The sequence below is a fragment of the Polyodon spathula genome, chromosome 5, assembly GCF_017654505.1.
Source record: "Polyodon spathula isolate WHYD16114869_AA chromosome 5, ASM1765450v1, whole genome shotgun sequence".
NCBI classification, from domain to species: Eukaryota; Metazoa; Chordata; class Actinopteri; order Acipenseriformes; family Polyodontidae; genus Polyodon; species Polyodon spathula.
Genome location: NC_054538.1, coordinates 13,598,896 through 13,621,339, shown reverse-complemented (window position 1 = coordinate 13,621,339; position 22,444 = coordinate 13,598,896). Strand labels below are relative to the sequence as shown.

General features: G+C 37.9%; 1 protein-coding gene across 1 annotated transcript; it reads right to left on the bottom strand.

Annotated features, from left to right (window-relative positions):
- Nucleotides 1-7,998: 7,998 nt before the first annotated feature.
- On the bottom strand, nt 7,999-22,401 carry LOC121315589 (trifunctional enzyme subunit beta, mitochondrial-like). The gene is made up of 16 exons (XM_041249818.1): nt 22,304-22,401; nt 21,350-21,425; nt 20,921-20,962; nt 19,970-20,066; nt 19,775-19,819; nt 19,345-19,444; nt 16,847-16,934; nt 15,896-16,083; nt 15,486-15,666; nt 12,703-12,824; nt 11,852-11,931; nt 11,581-11,628; nt 10,524-10,611; nt 9,911-9,985; nt 8,796-8,960; nt 7,999-8,359 (listed from the first exon to the last, which is right to left on the bottom strand). The coding sequence occupies exons 2-16, from the start codon at nt 21,414-21,416 to the stop codon at nt 8,324-8,326; spliced, it is 1,422 nt and encodes a 473-aa protein (XP_041105752.1). The 5' UTR covers nt 21,417-21,425; nt 22,304-22,401; the 3' UTR covers nt 7,999-8,323.
- Between the last annotated feature and the right edge of the window lie 43 nt (nt 22,402-22,444).

The window sequence follows — 22,444 nt, the reverse complement described above, 5'->3', positions numbered from 1 at the left end:
TCAGGATTGGAGCCCCTGGCCATGAAGGCGGCAGCGGGATCTCCACTTCTCCCTCGTACCCTATAACCACCGCCTCCCCAGGCGCTGTAGAGCAGCAGCCAACTCCTGGCAATGCAGAGCAGCAGGCAACCCTAGGCAAATCAGGACCTTCAGCAACCCTAGGAGACAAAAAGGAAACACCGTCAGCCCCAGGTGATGCAGAGCAGCAGGCAGCCCTTGGCGATGCGGAGCGAGGCAGGCATCCTTGGGCGGAGCGAGCGTGGCCAACAGCACAGGAACCTCTGGCCAGGGTGGCAGTGGCCAGAGTTCCTCCTCACTGTCAGCCTGTGGAGGCAGCTCCAGCTCCTCTGGTGGTGGAGGTGGGTATTAAAACCTGTTTCCCTCAAGTAGCAGGGCTGGGGTTGCTGCCAGCTCCACCGACAGTGGGGCTGGGTCTGGTGGTCGGCGTCTCCACAGGGCTCCCTTCAGCAGCAAATAAAGGGGCTGCTGTGGAGCACCAGCTTCATGCCCTTGTCCCCCCAAAAAAATATATGTATGTGAGCTTGTACTTGAGGATTGTCAGCTGTATCTTTTTTTAATGTGAAATATGTTTGTTTTTGGATTTGATTTTTCGTGGTTTCATTCTAATTATCTTTCTGCTTATGGCAGAAATTGTGGGTCCCTAATTTTAAAAGATTAATGATTTTGATATCTTGTATTACAGACAAGGAAAAATATGAAGCATTTCATGTCTACATATAAAGGAATATTGTCAAGTAAATTGCCTAGAGTCTTCAATATGAAAGAAAGAAAGAAAGAAAGAAAGAAAGAAAGAAAGAAAGAAAGAAAGAAAGAAAGAAAGAAAGAAAGAAGATAAAACATTCTCGTTTAATTTGGGTCTCTTGATTTTGCTTTTTGGTTTAATATAAAAAGATCATATAATGTATGCTCTTTGAAAGAAAACATAAAGCTTCAAATTATGCATTCTAAAGCTATAAAAAAAATGTGCATTTCAATGCCTATTTTCAAGGATTTATGCTAAAGGCTTAGTTGAACCTCTAATGACTTAATTCCCAGTGCTGAAAATGCACAAGCACACACTGCCTGAATGAATAGATACATGTCAATTGTTTGTCAGTGTTAAGTCAATAAGCTATTTTAAATAAAACTTATTCTGCACCAAATAAATTGCAGTTATAAATAAAATGTCACAGGCGACCTTTGCAACATAAAAAAATGAAATGCATTACAAAAATGCATTCTAATTTTGTTACAGTAAGTAATTTGCAATATGTTAATTAAAAAAAACACATCCAGGCTAGGGGTTATTTGATCGATCTGTACATCACTGGGATGACACAACAAGATTTATTTTTACAGCTTTTAACAGCACTGGGGAATCCCCTTGATTTCAACAAGGACCAATCTGTGGTCATCCCAGGATTAACTCTAAAAATAACTTGTTGATGTAGGTTGATCAATTCCTCCCCTAAAAAATCTATCTGAATTATCCCCACCGAATTTAAACCTGGATTTGCTCCCATTGTTGATTTCTGTTGTAGTTTAGCATCCATACCTTTACTGCAATAAATGAAATAATCAAACTATGAAACTACCTTTAGTGCTGGTAGAACATTTTGGGGGACTCTAGTTGGGAATTTATGCAGCTGGAGGATTGGCTATGTGTTGTAGTTTTACCCACCTCAGTCCACTTGCTTACTTAGTGTGTCAGCAACATATGATTTTAATGACCAACTTGTCTCACATATTCAGTGGTACCCCAAATGTCTCAATTTATTTAGTCTATTCAAGGATTCATGGATGTATCATTTGCAAGTAGTGTAATTGGGGTAAAACAGACAACAACGTGCACCCTCCAAACCAGTATGATTTAAACCTTTTGTTGTGGTTGGCCAGTGGAGGTAAAGAGATGCTCTGTGAGAGGGATTCCCTTCATCTGTTTTGTATTTTGCATTCTGTTTGAAGCAGATTATTCTTTCTTTTTCAGCTCCTGTTTGGTCTAACAAGTTTTGGTGTAGTTTCAAAATTGAAATACAATACTTTATAAACATAACTGTGGATTTGTTGTGGTTGTTGCCTCCTACATCATTGCACTGTTGGTACTGTTGAGGTTATAAATGTTTTAGTAATTGCAAGGAAAAAAGGGCACTGATTTAAAAATCAAGTCATATTTTGCATCCTTAAAGGCGTGCAAGCCAAGGCTCTTATTATTCAAATTTATGCAAATGACATGTTGGAGGTGATAAGTGCATTGTATGTCACACCTCTCTCCATATATTAGGGGAACGGCTTATCCAATTGTCATGAAACTTGGTATTTCATTTTTGTGTTAGCCTATAGGCGTATTTCGGGGGACGAGAGCCAGGGCTCCACCCTGCTTTCCCTGTCAAAATTCTCCTATTTCCTTTTTAAGTTTGAATCTTTCACAGCTTGTTGTCTAGCATTTTCAGTTTGTTTTCTCATATTATGTTTTCACTTTCTAGCAATCGCTCAGACTCCATCAAACATGCTTAAACTTTCTCTCTTTATTAATGTCTAAACTTCGTCTTCTTGTTCTCTTGTCCGATGATTTATAGCAATTTTCCTACTTGCTCCGAAGATTTTCTCATCCTTCAGCTTCTTTCCTTCTTGCTGCATTGTCAGTTAAGCCTGCAACTATCTCTCCAGCAGCACCATTCAAAGCGCCGCTCTATTATTCTACCTCCTCTGTGTCTCCATTACAAAGATTGGTCATCGGCCAAACTTTTTAACGCTCTGTTTGACAAAGGCATCAACATTCCCGTCTGCAACAATCGCCTTGCCCTTATCATCTATTGAGAAGCATTGTTTGCAGTCTTTTCATCCACTGCAAACAACTACAAGCAGGCACCCCCTTGACTTTTCTTTAAAGATTCATACATCAACAAGGTTCTGAAAGCTATTTTCATAAAGGTATTTTCTCCTCCATAGGAGTTCCGTGTAAAGGAAGATCTTCCTCTCCCCATATAATGCAGTTACTACATTGCCTCATTTGGATTTCAGTGTCTTTTAATTTATTCATTCAAGCCTGTTACATTCCTAGTTTCCATAATGCTCTTTCTCCCCTACAGATTGACAGATTTTGGCAATTGGTTCCCATAGCATCTCCCACACCTCTCCAAGTTCCACAATTCCAGCACTTAGTATTCCTGCGAGCTTTCCTGTATTCAACCTTTTTCAATCTGCTAGAAATTACATGTCCACTGCCCTAGCTCCATCAACAAGATCATCCTACTCTACAGGCTGGTCTTCTTTCTTCTCCTTCTGTGCAAAAAAAAATCTAATTCAGCCAGTTCCATTTAATCAAGACTGGATCATAGCCTTTATCGTCCACGCACGAGACATTCTACACCAATAGACTTCCACAATCAACTCTTACATCTCCAGAATCCAGTTCATTACTGTCTCATGTCAGTGTGCTCTCCGATTCTTCTAGCCATTCCATCAATCCGCGTGATGCTCTGTGGCATATCTAAGAGCTCATGTCCTACTTCCCCATCTCTCCCCATCACTAAAAGGCAGTTTCAACCTCTTCAATCTCCTCATGGAAGTCATTTGCTTAACTGCTTTCTTTTGATTCCTCAGGTGCTCGGAATATACAGTCTCAACCCTTTCCAACTTTCCTTCTCTCGGCATCCATTCCAGCAACATCTCCTTAGTTCCAGATTCTTATTTCCTAATTATGCTCCGCATCTCTAAGACAGATCAACTTCATTAGGGTCTCAACTCACCTTGCCTCAGTCATCTCCAAAATAGGCCTTTCTCCTTTAGAATTGGAGCAGTCACCTTAGTAGCAAAAGTCAACATCAATCAGCACCTAATTAAGAGCCTAGGGCACTAGTCCTCCTCAGCAGTAGAATCATACATACGCACATTGTTAGCATGCCTAGAGTGGGGGGCTCCCTGATCCGCCAGGTCCACCAGAGGTTTTCTGCTCTAATAGGGTGGTTTTTTTTTTCCTCTCCGTGGTGAGGCAGTTAAACATATAATTTCACTCTACCCATTCTTTTGTCTAAAAAAAAACAAAAACAAAAAAACGAATCCATCTTGTTTGTGTAGTATGTCTTTTTTCCTCCATTCTTAAATGTTATGCACTGGCACATGAACTATTGTTTGTCCCACGGGAGTGGGGTTATGCTGGGAGCCGGGGGTTCAATCTTGGGGGGTAAGTGAGGCTCACTTCCCTGACCTCTATGGTCACCATCAGTGCTTCCACCAAAAGGGGGTTCTCGCCTCATGAGTCAGAAGGGACCGCCGGCCACACACTCTATCTTTTAGCAGCTCCTGCTCTTTATCTTACTCAAATTGAGACTGGGCTCTATTTCCAGCTCCCTATTCTATTATTCCTTTTCCAGGTTCTTCAGCGCAAGAGCCTATTCCTCCTACACAATTTCAACTCCATCGAGCCAATCTATCTTATGTGTTTTCTGGTTCCCGAGGCTGCTGAATAGGAAGAAGCCCAACGGTCGGGAACCTTTCCTTTCCTATCCTATCCCCTGAGAACACTCCTCCAAACTACTCCTCCAAGTAACCTTTCACTCCAGCCCCGGCTTTCACCCCGTGAATTATTCTTAATTAGATATGTATTGTATGTGTTGCTGTTTCCTTTTTTGTCCCTGTATGGAGTATGCATGTATTTTACCTGCATTATCACAAGATAATTGAAATGTTAACAGGTGAGGTTTTTTTTTTACATGTAGAAAAAAAAAAGTTGGCAAATGTAATGTAGCAAATTGTTAGTAAAAAAGACTCACTTAGTCACTGGCTTAGAGATAGAAAAACTGTAGAAAATATTTTGTCAACAAGGCATTTTTATTGGCAACAACAAAATGTATTCATTTTTAAGATCGAATGGAACTTGAAGGTTACAAAATTCCAGCATTACGTGCAGTGTCGGTAAGCAATAAAAACAAATTAAAAAATAAAACACTTCCACTTTATGAAGAAAAATCAGCAATACAATTTCCACATTTTCAGCACTCATTTGGAGACTATAGTTCCTACTTGCACTAATTATTTCCTTGTGTGTACTCGGTCCATTGTTGTATGTTATTTGTTGGCATTTGTTTCACACATAGCCTGTGATCCTGTATAGTCCTTGTAAATTATCATATTCCCTCTCCACAGTAAAGGAAATTAAACAAATAAAAAGTGCCTATGTAATTGTGTGCATCTTCTAATTGTGCAGAGAATCTTTACAGTACCCGTTACAGTACGATATTGATTGTTTTTGTCTCCAGTAAAACCAAACAAACCAATACACGTGCAAAATCAGGATGCTAGAGTCCCACTGCTCCAACTTCAGTCGAGCCTTGTCTTCATAAATATGGATATTCCAATTTGAGGGAGATTGATTTGTGCATGCACTTGCAAGTGTGCTTAATGCTAATGTCAACAGACACCAAGTTCAAAGTATACCCATGATACTTTGTCACTTCGACACCAAAAATATTTCACACAAACTTACCAAGGATCACCATCCAAGGAGATATATATATATATATATATATATATATATATATATATATATATATATATATATATATATATATATATATATATATATATATATATATATATATGTGTGTGTATATATATATATATACACACACACACACAGTGCTGTTAGAAAGTTTATACCCCCTTCACCTTTTTTTCACATTTTGTTGTATCAGTGCCTCAGAGTTTCATGCATTTAAATGAGGATTTTTTTCCACTTACCTACACACTATTCTCCACGCTGTCAAGGGGAAAAAAGATTTTATTGAGAAAAAAATTATGAAAACTGAAAGATCATAATTGGATAAGTCTCCACCCTCCTGAGTTTATATTTGGTGGAAGCACCTTTGGCAGCAATTATAGCTGTGAGTCTGTTGGGATAGGTCTCTACCAACTTTGCACACCTAGATTTGGCAATATTTGACCATTCTTCTTTACAAAACTTCAAACTCGGTCAAGTTCCTTGGAGAGCTTTGATGGACAGCAATCTTCAAGTCATACCACAAATTTTCGATTGGATTTAGGTCGGGGCTGTGACTGGGCCACTCAAGAACATTTACCTTTTTGTTCCTTAGCCACTCCAGTGTAGCTTTGGCTGTGTGCTTTAGGTCGTTGTCATGCTGAAAGGTGAACTTCTGTCCAAGTTTCAGCATTCTTGCAGAGGGCAGCAGGTTTTCCTCAAGGACTTCTCTGTACTGTGCTTCATTCATTTTTTCCCTTCTATCCTGACAAGTTCAAGAAACATCCCCATAACATGATGCTGCCCCCAACCATGCTTCACAGTAGAGATGGTGTTCTTTGGGTGATGTGCGGTGTTGGGTTTGCGCCTAACAATGCTTTGGATTTAGGTTTAAAGTTTAAATTTAAAGTTACATTTTAATTTCGTCAGACCACAAAACTTTTTGCCACATGGCTACAGAATCTTCTGAGTGGTTTTTTGAATACTTCAAATGGAATTCAAGGTGGGCTTTTTTCTTACGACCTTACCATACAGGCCAGATTTGTGGAGTGTTTGGGATATTGTTGTCACATGCACACTTTGACCAGTCTTGACCATAAAAGTCTGCAAAGTTGCTATTGGCCTCTTGATAGCCTCTGATCACTCTCCTTGCTCGGTCATCCAGTTTGGAGGTATGGCCTGATCTAGGCAGGGTCTTGGTGGTGCCATACACCTTCCACTTTTTCGGAATCTTCTTGACGGTGCTCCATGGGATATTCAAGGCCTTTGATATTTTTTTAAATCCGTCCCCTGATCTGTGCCTATCAACAACTTTGTCCCGCAGTTCTTTCGAAAGCAAATTGGTGCTCATGGTTGAGTCTTTGCTTTAAAAAGCACTACCCAGCAGAGGGAACCTACGGGAACTGCTGAATTTATCCTTAAATCATGTGAATCGCTACAATTTAGCACAGGTGGAGGCCACTTAACTTGGTGTGTGATTTTGAAGGTGATTGGTTACACCTGAGATAATTTAGGATTGCTATTACAAGGGGGGTGGACACTTATCCAACCAAGCTATTTCAGTTTTTATTTTTAATTAGTTTTCTACAATTTTCTAGAATATTTTTTTCACTTGGAAGTTGTGGCGTAGGATGTGTTGATAAATTCAAAAATATATATTTTAATTCCAGACTATAAGGCAACAAAAGGTGAAAATTTTGAAAGGGGGTGTAGACTTTCTATAGGCACTATAACAATCTCTCTCTCTCTCTCTCACACACATACAGTACAACACATGGCAATATGTAGGTGAACCATAATAACAAACAGAAAGGTACCTGAAAACTATATCAGAACCACTGAAACAAAACAAACAACTTTATGTAAGCACTAGCCCTTTATTGTTTGGCTACTTCAACCTATTTTAGATCTCCATATATTAAAACCCTTTTCAAAGTGTAATCTGAGTGGGAGTTGGGGGAGGGGGGGTTTCAATGATAAAATACAGCATCCTTATTCCCTTTTCCATGATTACCAGCATTTGTCATCCTTCTCTGGCCAGTGATACCACAGTTATTCACCCCCTGGGTGCACGAATTTCTTATGAAGCCTACTATTTTTTTCAGAGATTTTCAATTATTCCAATTTTCGTAGATGCAAGAAACACATAATGTTATCTGGTGCTACTTTATGTTAACAGAACACCTTTAGTTTCCATGCTTTATTCCTGGGTTATCTGCTTACACTTATACTCCCTGGGTCATTTGCCCTGCAATGGCTTTTGGGTCAAAGCATGTTACTGAATGAAAGCAGGTCAGTAAACATGAGACACATTTGCTAATAGATTGGTTTGGTTTGTTCAGGGTGTGTTATCGCGTCTGGAAGCCCGATTCAATATAGTCAAACACAGGGTAATACTGCAAGTCATAAAACACAGTATTTTTGATTGAATCAACCACACAAATGGTTAACGCAGCTGTCCTGCAATGTACAAACCCCATGACTAGATATGCCAAATAAAAAGTGCCTAACAACTTCTCACCTTTTTATTTTTATTAAAACTGTATTTATTATCTTACTTATTACAATATTATTTTATATTACCACAAAGTTAACTGTTGGGGAAGAAAGGAAACAGAAATAATCTATAGCAATGCTGTTCTTGGACTTTTCTCTTCTGGGATCTGTAGTCACCATCTCCAAAAGCTTCTATAACTCAGTTCATTAACGGTCAAGGCAAACTGGTAAAGTATCTGCAAAGGCACAGTGTTTCCATTCAAATAAAAGAACCAAGACTGTCTGCCTTTTTGTTTTCTGTTAGTAAGTGCATTGGAATGGGATTAACTAGGGCATTTGACAATTCAATCTTTACTGGGGATAGGCTTCCACAATCATGGCATGACCCTAAAAAAGAAAAAAACAAAATTAGAACATATTATCTTTCATTATGTTACAGTAGCTTACTGATTTATACCGTGCACACTGGTTCTTTTAAATAAACGATTTAAATTGACAATATGCTCTAAAGCATTGGGACGCACTATCCAGCTATTAGTAAGATTTTGTATTACAGAAGACTACTGTGCCAGGTGGCGGAAACTGAGAATATTTTTTAAATACAACCACCAAGATAGTTTAAATGTATGAACAAATATAAAAATATAACATCCATGACAGTCTACGTAGTGCATTTCTGTCAATTTATATAGAAGTATTTGGTGATTTCAATGCTATCAGTATTTAGGCTGCCACCATTTCAGCCAAATGAATAGTGCCCACTGTCGTACACATAAGATCAGTGTGGATGTTAACCAGGATCTGCAAGGCAGAGTGACATTACCAGTCCTCCTGCAGCACAGGCAGCTACAACAGCATACTGTCCTCCTTCCTTAATCATTCTGTTTGCTGCAGTTGTTACCAGTCGGCAGCCTGTGGCCCCAAATGGATGTCCCAAAGACAAGGACCCACCCCAATTGTTAAACTTCTCCATGGGAGGAGCACCGACCTAGAAAAGCAAATCATGCTTTTATCATTCCTTGTAAGCAAAATGTTCTATTGCTTTCCTATGACAGGTGGTATCAAGCTAAAGCAAAAGATAATTTCTCGTAAAATGATGCACCATTTTATTTTATGTGATCAGCTTTGGCATGTTATGTTGAAAGGTAAAATCACACATGTTTAAACTTCTATTTTATACCTTAGTCACATACACAAAAAGAAAAAAAACTTTACTGTGTTTGATACTTAACAGGGATATTAATTATTATTATTATAATTATTATTATTATTATTATTAATAATAATAATACTCTATTTTCATATAGTGTCTTTCATAGTGGACCACCATCACAAAGCGCTTTATAACATTTGAGACTACGGTGTGCGAACTATGCATCAGTTGCAGTCAGTTACAACAACGTCTCACCCGAAAAAACGGAGCAGAAGGAGGTTAAGTGACTTACTCAAAGTCACACAATGAGTCAGTGGCTGAGCTAGCATTTGAACCGGGGACTTCCTGGTTACAAGCCTGTTTCTTCAACCTTTGGATCACACAGCCTCCTGATGAAAATAAGACTCTTATTGCATAGCAGTTTCACCCATTCCAGGCTTTAAAACTAGCCTGATTAGTCCCAGTCTGTAGGTAACAAGCTCGGGTGTGTCTTGTTAAATTCATAGTAAAACCAGGAATGGATCACACTGCTATGCAATGGGAGCCTTATTTCCATCCCTGCTTTATAGCAACAAGACCATAAACTTTTTCACTTACATTTTCCACAGTTTTTAAGATTCACTAGAATATTTAAGAAATTTGTTTTTTCCAGCTGCTCCTTTCAATTATAACCTCTACACAGGCTCAAAAGCAACTGTTCAACATGTCACAAAGGACACATTTAACAAGAATCTCCTTGAAAGTCTCCTAGAAAATTTATCAAGTGCATTCCACCCCTTCTGTACCTTCGATTTCTTGCCAATATAGGTTTGTGCAAACCAGTCAGAGTCCATAGCTTTCATGTTAGCGATGATCTGTCCCTGTAACATTAAAAAAAATTAAATAGGAGGCATAATGAGAAATTATACATACCTCAAAGCAATATCTTTTATCCAGTGCATAACAGCTTTGATTACTGAACTGGTTTGTACTGAAATGTACAACACCCAAACTTGACTGGATATTATCTCAAACACTCACTGAAAAGCTGTCATTAAAGCAACTGAAGTAAGGATCTCAAATCTACCAAAAAACAGATCAGTACAAAGGCCTTTTTACACAATCAAAACAATGCACCAGAGCTGAGACAGTTTAATTTTTTTTTTTTTTTTCCTCGTTGGTTTGCTTCAGATCGGTTGAATTTACAGGTTCAGTGTGACAACAGCTTAACTGTTTCCATAATTCATAATAGTATTGTAAAACCATGTATAGGTCAGCATCTGTACTATCCTATGACACTTGATGTGACTAATTCTGCATGCAGCTTGAAACTTACAAGTCACAACCATATTTAAGAAAATATTCCTCTTTGCACAGATCTACTTAAGTTTAAGATACCTTAAATGCAAAAGAACTTACTGCAAATGCTTCATGGAACTCAAAAACATCAATATCAGCCATTGTCAAACCACTCTTCTCAAGAACTTTAGGAGTACCATATGTTGGGCTGTGAAATGAAAATATATACATACATTTCACCCAATATATTACAATTAAAACACAGAATAGAGCACATAAGTGTACGTCAGGGATCACACACAGGCATCTGTGATTTAATTTTGCCATCAGAACTGGACTAGGGGTTCTATAGATATATGTACAAATCTATGTGAGACTGTCACAAAGACAGCCGGAGTGGGTGGCGTCAGACCAGAGCCAAGAAATAAACGAGAAAGGTGGAGTCTGGTGGAGCTGAGCGAATGCCTTCGCTCAGCATCCAATCATTTATACAAGCAGAAAACAAAAGGCTGCAAAGACAAACAAGACACAGGACACGGCACACTCGCCAAAACAAAATGACAAACAAAACAGACCACACAGACAAAACACGGCGAGCTTCCATTTAACGATTATTATTATTACCTCCGTCTCCAATCCCGTTCTCCACTCACCAAACACCCAGCCCCGAGTGGGTGAAAACATGCTGCCCCCATGCAGCTGCACTGAGACTCGACCGCCAATCAATCATTCAATTGGAGTCGCGGCACAACTGCATGTGAACCAATAAAGTGCAATTCCCCGTGCTCACACATTACACTCTACCCGCACGCGAAGTGCTGCGCAATCCTCGTGCCCAAACACAAACACACATTCCAAACACTTGTTACACAGACCCGTTTATATCCCGTGTACCAATGACTATACACCATCATTATACACACCACACACCACATATAACAGAAAATACACACAGGGGCGGGCACTTCGTCACAGACACATACAGGCATACTCCATTTACCTAATTTTTTTATACCAACATAATCCGATTTACAAAGTAGCAGGGTTACAAGGACATGGCGATCAGTTTAGTATTGCATTTTTTTATTTTATTTAATTTTTTTAGAAAACAGGGTGCAAAGTTGCCCAAGAAAACTAACTTGGAAACTAGTAAATAAAACATATGCTTCTCACTTACCCCAACAGAAGCTGATCTTTTGGATCCTGGGATACATACACAAAATCCCTATTAAAAATAGAAAAGTACCACTATTAAAACAAGGAACTATAAACTACTACAACCATGTTCTATGCCCTTGCTACAAAGGCATGTGCTGTTTTAACTATCAGTTCATCAAATAATGTGCAGCACACACCCTTCATAATGTGGAGATGCATCTATTACATGGTTTGAAAATATTTACCTTCTCAATCATTTTGTATGATTTAAATACAAACATTGCCTTTACCTTAGGTATGCTTTTGGTTTGTATCCCATAGCAAGTGCTTTCTCTTCAGACATCAGAAGGACAGCTGAAGCGCCATCAGTCTGAACGGAAGAAAATAAATCAAAATGAAAAGAGCCAGTGTCACAAGCACATGTTTTAACAATACCTCTAAGATGTATTGGGCCTTGCTGTGCTATTAAATATGTTCCCAGATCATTTGAAAACAACTGTCGGTATTTTTTTGGCATTATGAACAGCTTGACTATCCTGATGCTTGGTGGTATTATTTACATTTTTGACTGCAGTTCTGGAAAAAGTGTGTTTATACTTTCCAGTCAGGTAGCAGCACAGTGCACCATTATGTATCTATTACTTTCACTTGAGTTCCCCTGAGACAATAGCTGCTCAGGTAGCTAGGATATGGTCTGCATAGCATCACATACAGTGTCATTTGGGATGAATGAACTCAATGGCCTATCATTTTTAGACATGTTTCTTTTGGTACTATTCAAACACTATTAAAACAATTTTAAATTTTTCATAAAATACCTACTGCACACAGTAAATTAAATACCAAGGCCGCTCTGGGTCTGAACTGCACCAGTGTTCAGTTGCAATCTCATGTCCTGTTCCTAACCAGAAGCCTGGTCATTCCAGCATTTTGCATGGCGATTTATTAATTCATTATTTCATGGTAACGATTGAAAGAATTATTAAAATATCAAATTACTTTTGAAGTAAAGTACTTTTTGTGTATTGTGGCAACAAGAAATAAAACAGAGTTTCCCTTTTTTTTCATAAATCTATGTTGTTTTTATTAAATTGTACTGCAAGATGTGCTTTATGACTGGGTTGAATTTTGTCCCTCTTACCAAGAAAGAAGAGTTTGCAGCAGTGACTGTTCCATGGGGCTTGATAAAAGCAGCCTTCAGTTTGCCCATCTGCTCCATTGAGCTTGGTCTAATCCCGTTGTCTGCTGTGATGGTGTCCCGTCCTGTTGAAATACAAAACAATTGTATCCAATACTAATAAAAATGTATTTGTAGTTTTGTTTTTTGTTTTTGAGATATATTAAATATATACCTCAAAGTTGTAGCTGAAACTACAGATTTAATCTACTGCAAACCAAATCTGCTTAATTTTTAATATCATTAATTTGCAAGAAATATCTAGTACAGACGGCGCCACCTAATTGGGATACAGATAATCACGATGTCTGATTAAATGGGATACAACTCTGGTAGATGGTTCTTCCCAATGCTATTTATGTCGTTTAATTAGGATACAGTATTTTCAAATGAACGGAGATCGCTTTTCAGAGCAAGAGTTTCGCGTGTCATAGTGTAGTGAGTATGTGTTTACCCTGTGACTTCTGTAAATTGAATAAACCACACTGAACTCTTATATAGCTGGAGTCTCCTGTGGTTTCCAGGCTGCTGTTGCAAAGAAAGTTGGTGTGTCAACATCGCAGGTGCCTCGCTTTGTGATTTCGTTATTTTTCATTTTCACAGAAATAAAAAAAGACAGTGATTCATTTTGTTTAGGGATAAAAAGTAAAAATAAAAATTGACTCATTTTTAATTATGTAGTTAACATTTAATCATAATGTGATGTGATTTTATTTTTAATTTCATTTAGAAACAAAAAAAAGTGTGACTCATCTCAAATGCCTCTCGTTTAATTGGGACAGTCGCTTATTCTGTATATTTTTTACCTCTCCCAAGGCGTCCCAATAAAGCGTCGCCGACTGTACCATTATGCTATTTTCATTATACCAGAGAAATAAATACAGCTGTCAACTATAATAGCTTGACTTCTAAATACTGTATATACACACGTATGAACTGCACGATTTCCATCTGTAGGCTTCAAATACTGTAAACGAGCACTGTCTGTACAAACTCCATGTTTACATGTCACTGACTTTCACAGGACTTACTACCCAGCTGACTATGATGATGTGGTAAGGCAGGGCCCTGCTGCTAAATAGTGTGATTTGTGTATTGGTGGTTGGCAAGGATGGGGTTAATTTCCTATCCTTGCCAAAATATGTGAGTGTGGCTGGAGCTAAATGGAATGATTCATGGATAATTATGCTCCAGCCACATGGTATTTAAGAAGGGGAAAATCCTTTGTTTGGAGAGAAGGGAGTTTGGGGCGAGTTTTACACCGAGCGTTGTTTTACATGTATAGCAATCGGTGAAGGTGAATTCCCAACCTGACACTAGTGGTTCTGTTTAACAGTTTATTTTGGTCCTTGTGCCCTTTTGTTTCTTTGTGTAATTTTTGTTTATTAAAAGGCGCATTAGCGCTTAAACTACAGCTTCTCTGTGTCTAAGTCTCTTTCCCTGCCGATAACACCTAGGTCCACAGCGCCATCCTGTCACAGATGGTAAAGCAAGCAAGAGATGCTGTGAAGTACTGTTTCCTTGCCATATAGATCCTTTTTAAGTGCATTCTGGGGATGCCTGTCATTGAATAATGTATTCACAGCTTTCTCTTTACCAGCCGGCGGCCGGGACAATTTGCTATCTACGTTGCCATATCTGCCTCCTAAAATAGTTGGTTTTTATTTTATTTATTTATTTACAGTGCTATGCAATTACTTTTCATAGACATATACATAACTTTCTTAGTCTTTAACCCTTTGCAGTCCATTTATTCAGCGCTTGTCAGGCGCGTCAGGTCAAATTTATTTTCAAAACGCGCTGTTTATTTTACACGCGCTGTTTAATTTTTTTTTTTTCAGCGTAAAACAGGTTTAAAAAGGCACTGAATCACAGAAGGACGCAGTACTGTATCTCCAGCCATGCCCCACCCGTTGTTCGCTGAATTTTTCACATACCTCTTTATAGACGTGCATACTGATAAATCCTCTCCTGATCACTTGTTTTATCACCAAACTCCTCAATAATGCGATCCAAGTCATTATTTTATTACTATAACATCTCAAAAAACTCTGCAAATATCCATGACATTCTTTGAGTGCTGGATGCAGAAGCTGCTATCTCCTTTATGTCCTTGTTATCTCTGTAATGCATGGGGCTATGAGATACACCCTTTTTTGGTTTAATTCGGCTTCTAATCGGTCTAAAAAAATTAACAAAGTTATACACTTATTTTGAATTTTGGGTCCCTATAAAAAGACACATTTATACTCAGGATATGCAGGACTTCGAGCCTTGTAAAACCCTGAAATTCATTTTGGGTGGGGGGCGTTGCCACTTGCACCCGCGCTGGGGGTGGACCCTTGGGATTTCTAGCCTCCTACTTCAAATGAAAAGACTGTATTCATGTTAGTTTTAACAAAGTATGAACAAAATGTCATATTTATAGCTGTTGGAAATGCTGAAACATTCGCTACAGACTGAATGCTGTGTGAGCAAAGCACAGAATGCATTACTATCTCAATGCTAAATTTAAAAAAGGAGGAAGGAGAGACATGGTCATATAAAATAAAAATACAATATACTGCCAATGTCATTCAGTGATTTTAAACTGGAAAGACATTCATTATATTAGGGAAGCAGAAAGAGTTTCCTTTTTACATTTGGATCTGTGTGTGACTTGAAACAAATACAGTATACCTGCATTTGGTGCAGTTAGAGGTGAGGGCTAATGCATGCTGAAAGCCCCTGCTTAACTCCATAGTTACCTGGCACTTTGAACTTGATCACATCACTAAGAAGGCCTGCATCCTGAGCCTTTTTGGCAAGTGTGTGAGAACGCAAAGCAAACTCATCCTGCTCCACACGGGTAACTCCAAAGGCAGCAGCAAGCCTGTCTGCAGAGTGACCCATTGTCTCACTAGTGGAAAACTCTGCAACTGCTGGGAGCTAAAAGAAAACATGATAAACAAATGTACTGTTGGTAACTGTGACACATTATTTCTCCTGGTTCAAATATTTCAACATTTGTTTGATATATATATATATATATATATATATATATATATATATATATATATATAAATATATATATTTATGGTACACTTTACTAAGGTTTTAGGTATGTAAAGTTTGTTCAATTGTCTAATAAAAGACTTTGGTTTTCTAATATTTCTACCTCTGGTGCAAAAAAATCAAGCCGTAGTTTGCCGAGAAGTGCCAGTCTCTGGCCCATAGTCTTCGCTTTATTCAGTGACAGCAAGGTCTTCCTCATCTTCCGACTGTGACGAATAGGAACATCAGACATGAACTCCACTCCTCCTGCTACCACGGTATCACACTGGCCTGAGGCAATCAGACCAACACCTACACAGCAATACAGAATTATTTAAATACTATAGAAATTACATAGTAGCAAATAGATTTCTAGGGCTGCAATGAAGGGTACATTTTGACCTTTAAAGGTTTGGAACACATTACCGAAGAAAAGTTTGAACTGTCGATGGTACTCAGTTGCATAATTTATTAGTGACGTCACCCTAGCTACTTGTTTATATTTGATTGAAAATCCTGCTATTTTGCAGGTAATCCATATAAACGGAATAAAACAGCCAGATGTAGTTTAAAGATAAGCTATATAGAACAGTAATGATGTTTTTATAATTAATTTTAAAAATACACATTGTTTGTTTACATGTAATTGAACCTGCTTGCAATCTATACAGTAACCTTGCATTGCACCAGCATCAACTGCAGCGGACAAAGCTTTAATTAGCAGTCATCGTTCCAAAAAGGTTATCAGACACATTTTACTACTAAAAACATGAACTTACGCTTGTCAAGTGACCTCAGAGATTGGTTATACCTCCATAATACGAGTCGCTTGCAGTTTGCAACTTATTTTTTGGTTGTCTGGACAGTTAACAAAAAATCCTAAACAGCAGAGGGGTTTTGAGACATTTCTTTAAATACAGCTTACGCTATACAACTATTTGCTTTTATAAACCATATATAGTAACCCAAAAAATAAATCTAAATATTTAAAGCAAAAAGGGATAGGTCTCGCATTACCAAAGTACCAAATGCAGTTAAAATGTTTAATTCTGCTTTGCTTTCGCTACTGAAATACCTGTAGTCATTGCCTGATTAGAAGAGATGCATGCCATAGTAACTGTATGAGCTGGAGTTTTTTCAGAGAATCCTGCTCCCAAGGCAGCCTGTGAAGCAGAATTAAACTTATATAAACATAGAATTCAGGTGGCCCAATAGCTAAAGCTACATTTGAAGAGCACAAAATCTGCTTTGAAAGTAGATACTACAGAAAGTCAAATCAACAAAGAATGTTGTAAACTGACACTAAGGAATGTGACAGAGATAAATATATACATACACACATTTTATACACACACATATATATTATACACACACATACAGTACTGTGCAAAAGTTTTAGGCAGGTGTGAAAAAATGCTGTAAAGATTGCTTTCAAATATAGACATGTTAATAGATTATATTTATCAATTAACTAAATGCAAATGAGTGAACAGAAGAAAAATCTAAATCAAATCCATATTTGGTGTGACCACCCTTTGCCTTCAAAACAGCATCAATTCTTCTAGGTACACTTGCACAAAGTCAGGGATTTTGTAGGCATATAGTCAGGTGTATGATTAAACAATTATACCAAACAGGTGCTAATGATCATCAATTCAATATGTAGGTTGAAACACAATCATTAACTGAAACAGAAACAGCTGTGTAGGAGGAATAAAACTGGGTGAGGAACAACCAAACTCAGCTAACAAAGGTGAGGTTGCTGAAGACAGTTTACTGTCAAAAGTCATAAACCACAGCAAGACTGAGCACAGCAACAAGACACAAGGTAATTATACTGCATCAGCAAGGTCTCTCCCAGGCAGAAATTTCAAGGCAGACAGGGGTTTCCAGGTGTGCTGTCCAAGTTCTTTTGAAGAAGCTCAAAGAAACGGGCAACGTTGAGGATCGTAGACCCAGTGGTCAGCCAAGGAAACTTACTGCAGCAGATGAAAGACACATCATGTTTACTTCCCTTCGCAATCAGAAGATGTCCAGCAGTGCCATCAGCTCAGAATTGGCAGAAAAAAGTGGGACCCTGGTACACCATTTACTGTCCAGAGAAGTCTGGTCAGAAGTGGTCTTCATGGAAGACTTGTGGCCAAAGCGCCATACCTCCGATGTGGAAACAAGGCCAAGCGACTCAACTATGCACGAAAACACAGGAACTGGCGTGCAGAAAAATGGCAGCAGGTGCTCTGGACTGACGAGTCAACATTTGAAATATTTAGCTGTAGCAGAAGGCAGTTTGTTCGCCAAAGGGCTGGAGAGCGGTATATAAATGCGTGTCTGCAGGCAACAGTGAAGCATGGTGGAGGTTCCTTGCAAGTTTGGAGCTGCATTTCTGCAAATGGAGTTGGGGATTTGGTCAGAATTAATGGTGTCCGCAATGCTGAGAAGTACAGGCAGATACTTATCCATCATGCAATACCATCAGGGAGGCATCTGATTGCCCCCAAATTTATTCTGCAGCATGACAACGACCCCAAACATAAAGCGAAAGTCATTAAGAACTATCTTCAGCATAAAGAAGAACAAGGAGTCCTGGAAGTGACGGTATGGCCCCCACAGAGCCCTGATCTCAACATCGAGTCTCTCTGGAATTACATGGAGAGAGAGAAGCAACTGAGGCTGCCTAAATTCACAGAACTGTGGTTAGTTCTCCAAGATGTTTTGGCCAACCTACCTGCCAAGTTCCTTCAAAAACTTTGTGCAAGTGTACCTAAAAGAATTGATGCTGTTTTGAAGGCAATGGGTAGTCACACCAAATATTGATTTGATGTAGATCTTTCTTCTGTTCACTCACTTTGCATTTTGTTAATTGATAAATATAAACTATTAACATGTCTATTTTTGTCACACAGTACTGTGTGTGTGTGTGTGTGTATATGTATATATATATATATATATATATATATATATATATATATATATATATATATACACACACACACACACATACATATATACACAAATATATATACATACATATACACACAAAAAAAAAAAAGGGAAGAGCCATGAATGAATCCTTTTTATTGTGTTTCTCTACCCCCAAGGGAATAGTCATGAAGGCTCAAACTAATTCAAGACTACAGGTTGTAAACAAATTTGGTGCCAACTGGGGCAAAAGTTAAACAGCTTGAATGACACTAAATGAGAGACAACAAAACCTGTTCATTTTAGACCACAGATTACAGCTGTATATTTTCACATTATTGATGCATGCTCTCAGTTTTACACTCAGAGAAACAGTTCAGATTAGGTATTAGGTTTGGAGCGTTTCCGTTTAACTACTAAATAAATCTAGAGCTACTTAATTATAAATGTATTGCTTCAGAGTAGCTTCAATTAATTCTCTTCATGTTTTTTAAGCACCCTGCAAACCATTGCAGCAGTACGAGAAGCAAATAAAGGTAATTTCCATGTTATTTTCCTGGTTAAGTATTTAAAATAAAAAAGTAATAAAAAATAAATACAAAAAAAAAAAACACAAGGATGCTTCAATATTCTAAACCTACAGAAAATGCCTACCTCTCTTGCAACATTGCTTGTCTTGACTTCCTGGATAACCGTTCCATAAATGATATAGTCAACAGCATCTTTTGGTAGACTTGTTCTCGTGAGAAGACCCCTATTAAAATAAACATGTAAGAAAACAAGTGTTAGAAACATACAGTACATTCCGCCAACCCAAGCTTAAATAACTTGTGGTAAATAACATCCAAACAAGGTTTAACCCACTTTAATAAGATGTAAATGCAAACAAAATCATATGTAAAATGGAGTATCTACATAAAAATAGATTGGCAAGCACCTCCTTATATAGACATGATACATTCAATAAAGTACAAATTAAGGTTTTCCCTAAGTGCTACCACAATCAGATGAGCTTGTCAGAATGATAATACAACTTAAATACACTTCAAATACAGGTCTGAAAAAATGAAAGCAGCTGACTTACTGAAAAGCTGCTCTGGCCAGGTCATGTGGCATCAAATCATTGTAACTTCAAAAAAGGAAAAAAAAAAAAAAAGGTTTAATTACACCTAAAATTCAACATAATATAGCTAATATAAAACATTAACATTATAACACTTCAGAAGCTAATATTTGTAATGATGTTCTCATTTCATACTCAATTCTTACTCATACTCACGCTGTTCCAGATAGCAGAAAAGGTGTACGAACACCCTCTACCAAAACAACATTCTTAACACCGGTTTTAGACAGGGTCTTCTTGGTTTTCGGTTGAACTAGGGGGATTAACACAAGACATGAAAACAGAATGTGTAAGTTACTACAACCATCCAACTCTCTTCTTACCTTCACCACACTTAATAAATAATTACACACTGAACTACTGAGTTATTTAATATAGATTTTTAGTAAGGTAAATATCTACATTCCAATATATAACAGAACACGTTTTATTGATTTGATCAAAATTAAAGAAAGCACGGATGTCTAAACTGATTGTTTTTAAATCTAGTTGGCTTGATTTTACTAAAGACACCACACTCTGAAGACCACACTGTATGAACCTACTATAGTACACTATTGGAAAACATTCCCAAACAGTGATATGTATTAATGTACAGGTAGTGGACAAAAAAATGGAAGCACCAATGTAAAGTCACTTAATAGGGCGTTCTGCAGAAGGAATGTGGCACCATTCTTCCACGAGAAAGTCAATCAACTCACGCCTGGTTGATGGAGGGAGAAAGCGCTGTGTCAGGCGTTGTTCCAGAATATCCCATAAATGCTCGATTGGGTTCAGATCTGGTGACTGAGGCGGCCATGACATATGGATAACACCAGTGTCATGCTCATCAAACCATTGGGTGACCACACATGCTCTGTGGATGAGTGCATTGTCATCCTGGAACACCCCATGCTAGCCATAATTGTAGGCTACCAGGCCTGTCCAGCATTTGTATACATGACCCTAAGCACGCTGGGATGTTGTTTGCTTAAATAAAGCATAAGCCACACCTGTGTGGAAGCCCTTGCTTTCCATATACTTGGTGTCCCTCATTTACCCAGGTGTTTCCATTTATTTGTCCACTACCTGTATTATTTCATTTGTTTGTTTTAGTTTTTTCATTACCTTGAGCTTGAAGGTGTGAAGTAGAACTCAGGGATCTTGCAGCTTAAATATAATTAAATCAGAAAATTTAATAAAGGTTACTGAATGTTATAAAATGACAACATCGTGTGCGAGCCAGGTTTTAAAAATAAATCACTACCTTTATCACTATCAAACACTGTTTGAGTCTTCCCTTGTAAAACTTCCAATTTGAATCTTCATTACAAAAACACAACAGCACAGACCACTCCATTATATTAGAGTCCTTGCACTTTTGCCAGAGTGGTGCAATTAGAACTTACTGTATACCACCCTGCTTTACTTAGTGTGGCACAGGTTAATAACACAGATGTATTTTACTAGGTGACCATAACGAATGTGTTGTATCTTCAGGATATGGCTACTAAATGTTTTAAAATGTCATTAAAATATGTATCAAAGTTTACTTACTGAGATAAGCAGCCCAAGAGGAATTAACTGGACAGTTTCTGATAGTGTGTGCCAACATGGATGCCATTTTGTTTGCCTATAGTACACATAATATAAAACAGCGTGCTTTTTAATGTGAAATTGACTTTAGCTAGATCAACCATCTACAGGGGTATGCAATAAAAACACTTAATACACTACGGTTTTTTTGTTTTTTTGTAATGTAAACTATAAATTAGACAGGCGTATGAATAGACTTGTCTTGTTAAATCACGAATAACGATTTGCTCAAAATGCATGCTTAATATTAGTAATAACAAGACAAATCACATAAATCGCCTCTCCTCATCCCACTACATTTTGATTCAGCGCTGTACAGTAAACTGAGCTCCGCCTTCTCAACCAAGTGACCTATGCCCTACTTAACTCCCCTTGTAGTACAAGGGCATCACAATCATACAGCAATGCCGACCCCTGTATACAAATGACAAAACGTAAAAAGTAAATATGAAGAACTCCCATTTCATACCAAACAAATCAAAAGTATCAATACAGCTCTTATATATATATATATATATCTATATATATATAATATATATATATATATATATATATCTATAGCTCTCTCTCGCGAGCTCTCTACTCTAGAGAGAAAATTACTACTCACACCGTATGCTGTTAATAAGCTACAGGTACGCAACAAATAAGCATTTATTGTTATAGTAAACAAACAATATACTGTCTACACCGCTGCTGTTCGGAATATCTAAGAACACCAATTCGGTAAGTACCACAAAAATAAAGTTATTATTAATATACAGTTAGCAGCTCTAAACCCTTAACGTTTGCATAAATATAACGTACAAAACTATTAGCTTCTCTCTCTGAATATATGGTACCAGCATTATTATTATTATTATTATTATTATTATTATTATTATTATTATTCCTCACTGTCCAGCATTAAGGCTTTACCTGTGTAACTGAACCACTCAGACCACTTCCCAGCTCCAATTCAGGCCGACTGAACTGCCCAGAACTGCACAACCAGCTTCATCACTGTCAAAGGACCCAACCAGTGGGGTTGGCTCAGTGTCCGCCTATCTCTAATCTTTG

What these genes read in the sequence shown, in the direction of transcription:
- LOC121315589 (XM_041249818.1), bottom strand. Translation starts at nt 21,416, where the DNA reads ATGGCATCCATGTTGGCACACACTATCAGAAACTGTCCAGTTAATTCC. An exon ending in CTGCAAACTCTTCTTTCTTG is followed by an intron (nt 11,932 to 12,702) that starts GTAAGAGGGACA and finishes TCTTCCGTTCAG; the next exon opens with ACTGATGGCGCTTCAGCTGT. An exon ending in AGTTCCATGAAGCATTTGCA is followed by an intron (nt 9,986 to 10,523) that starts GTAAGTTCTTTT and finishes TTAATGTTACAG; the next exon opens with GGACAGATCATCGCTAACAT.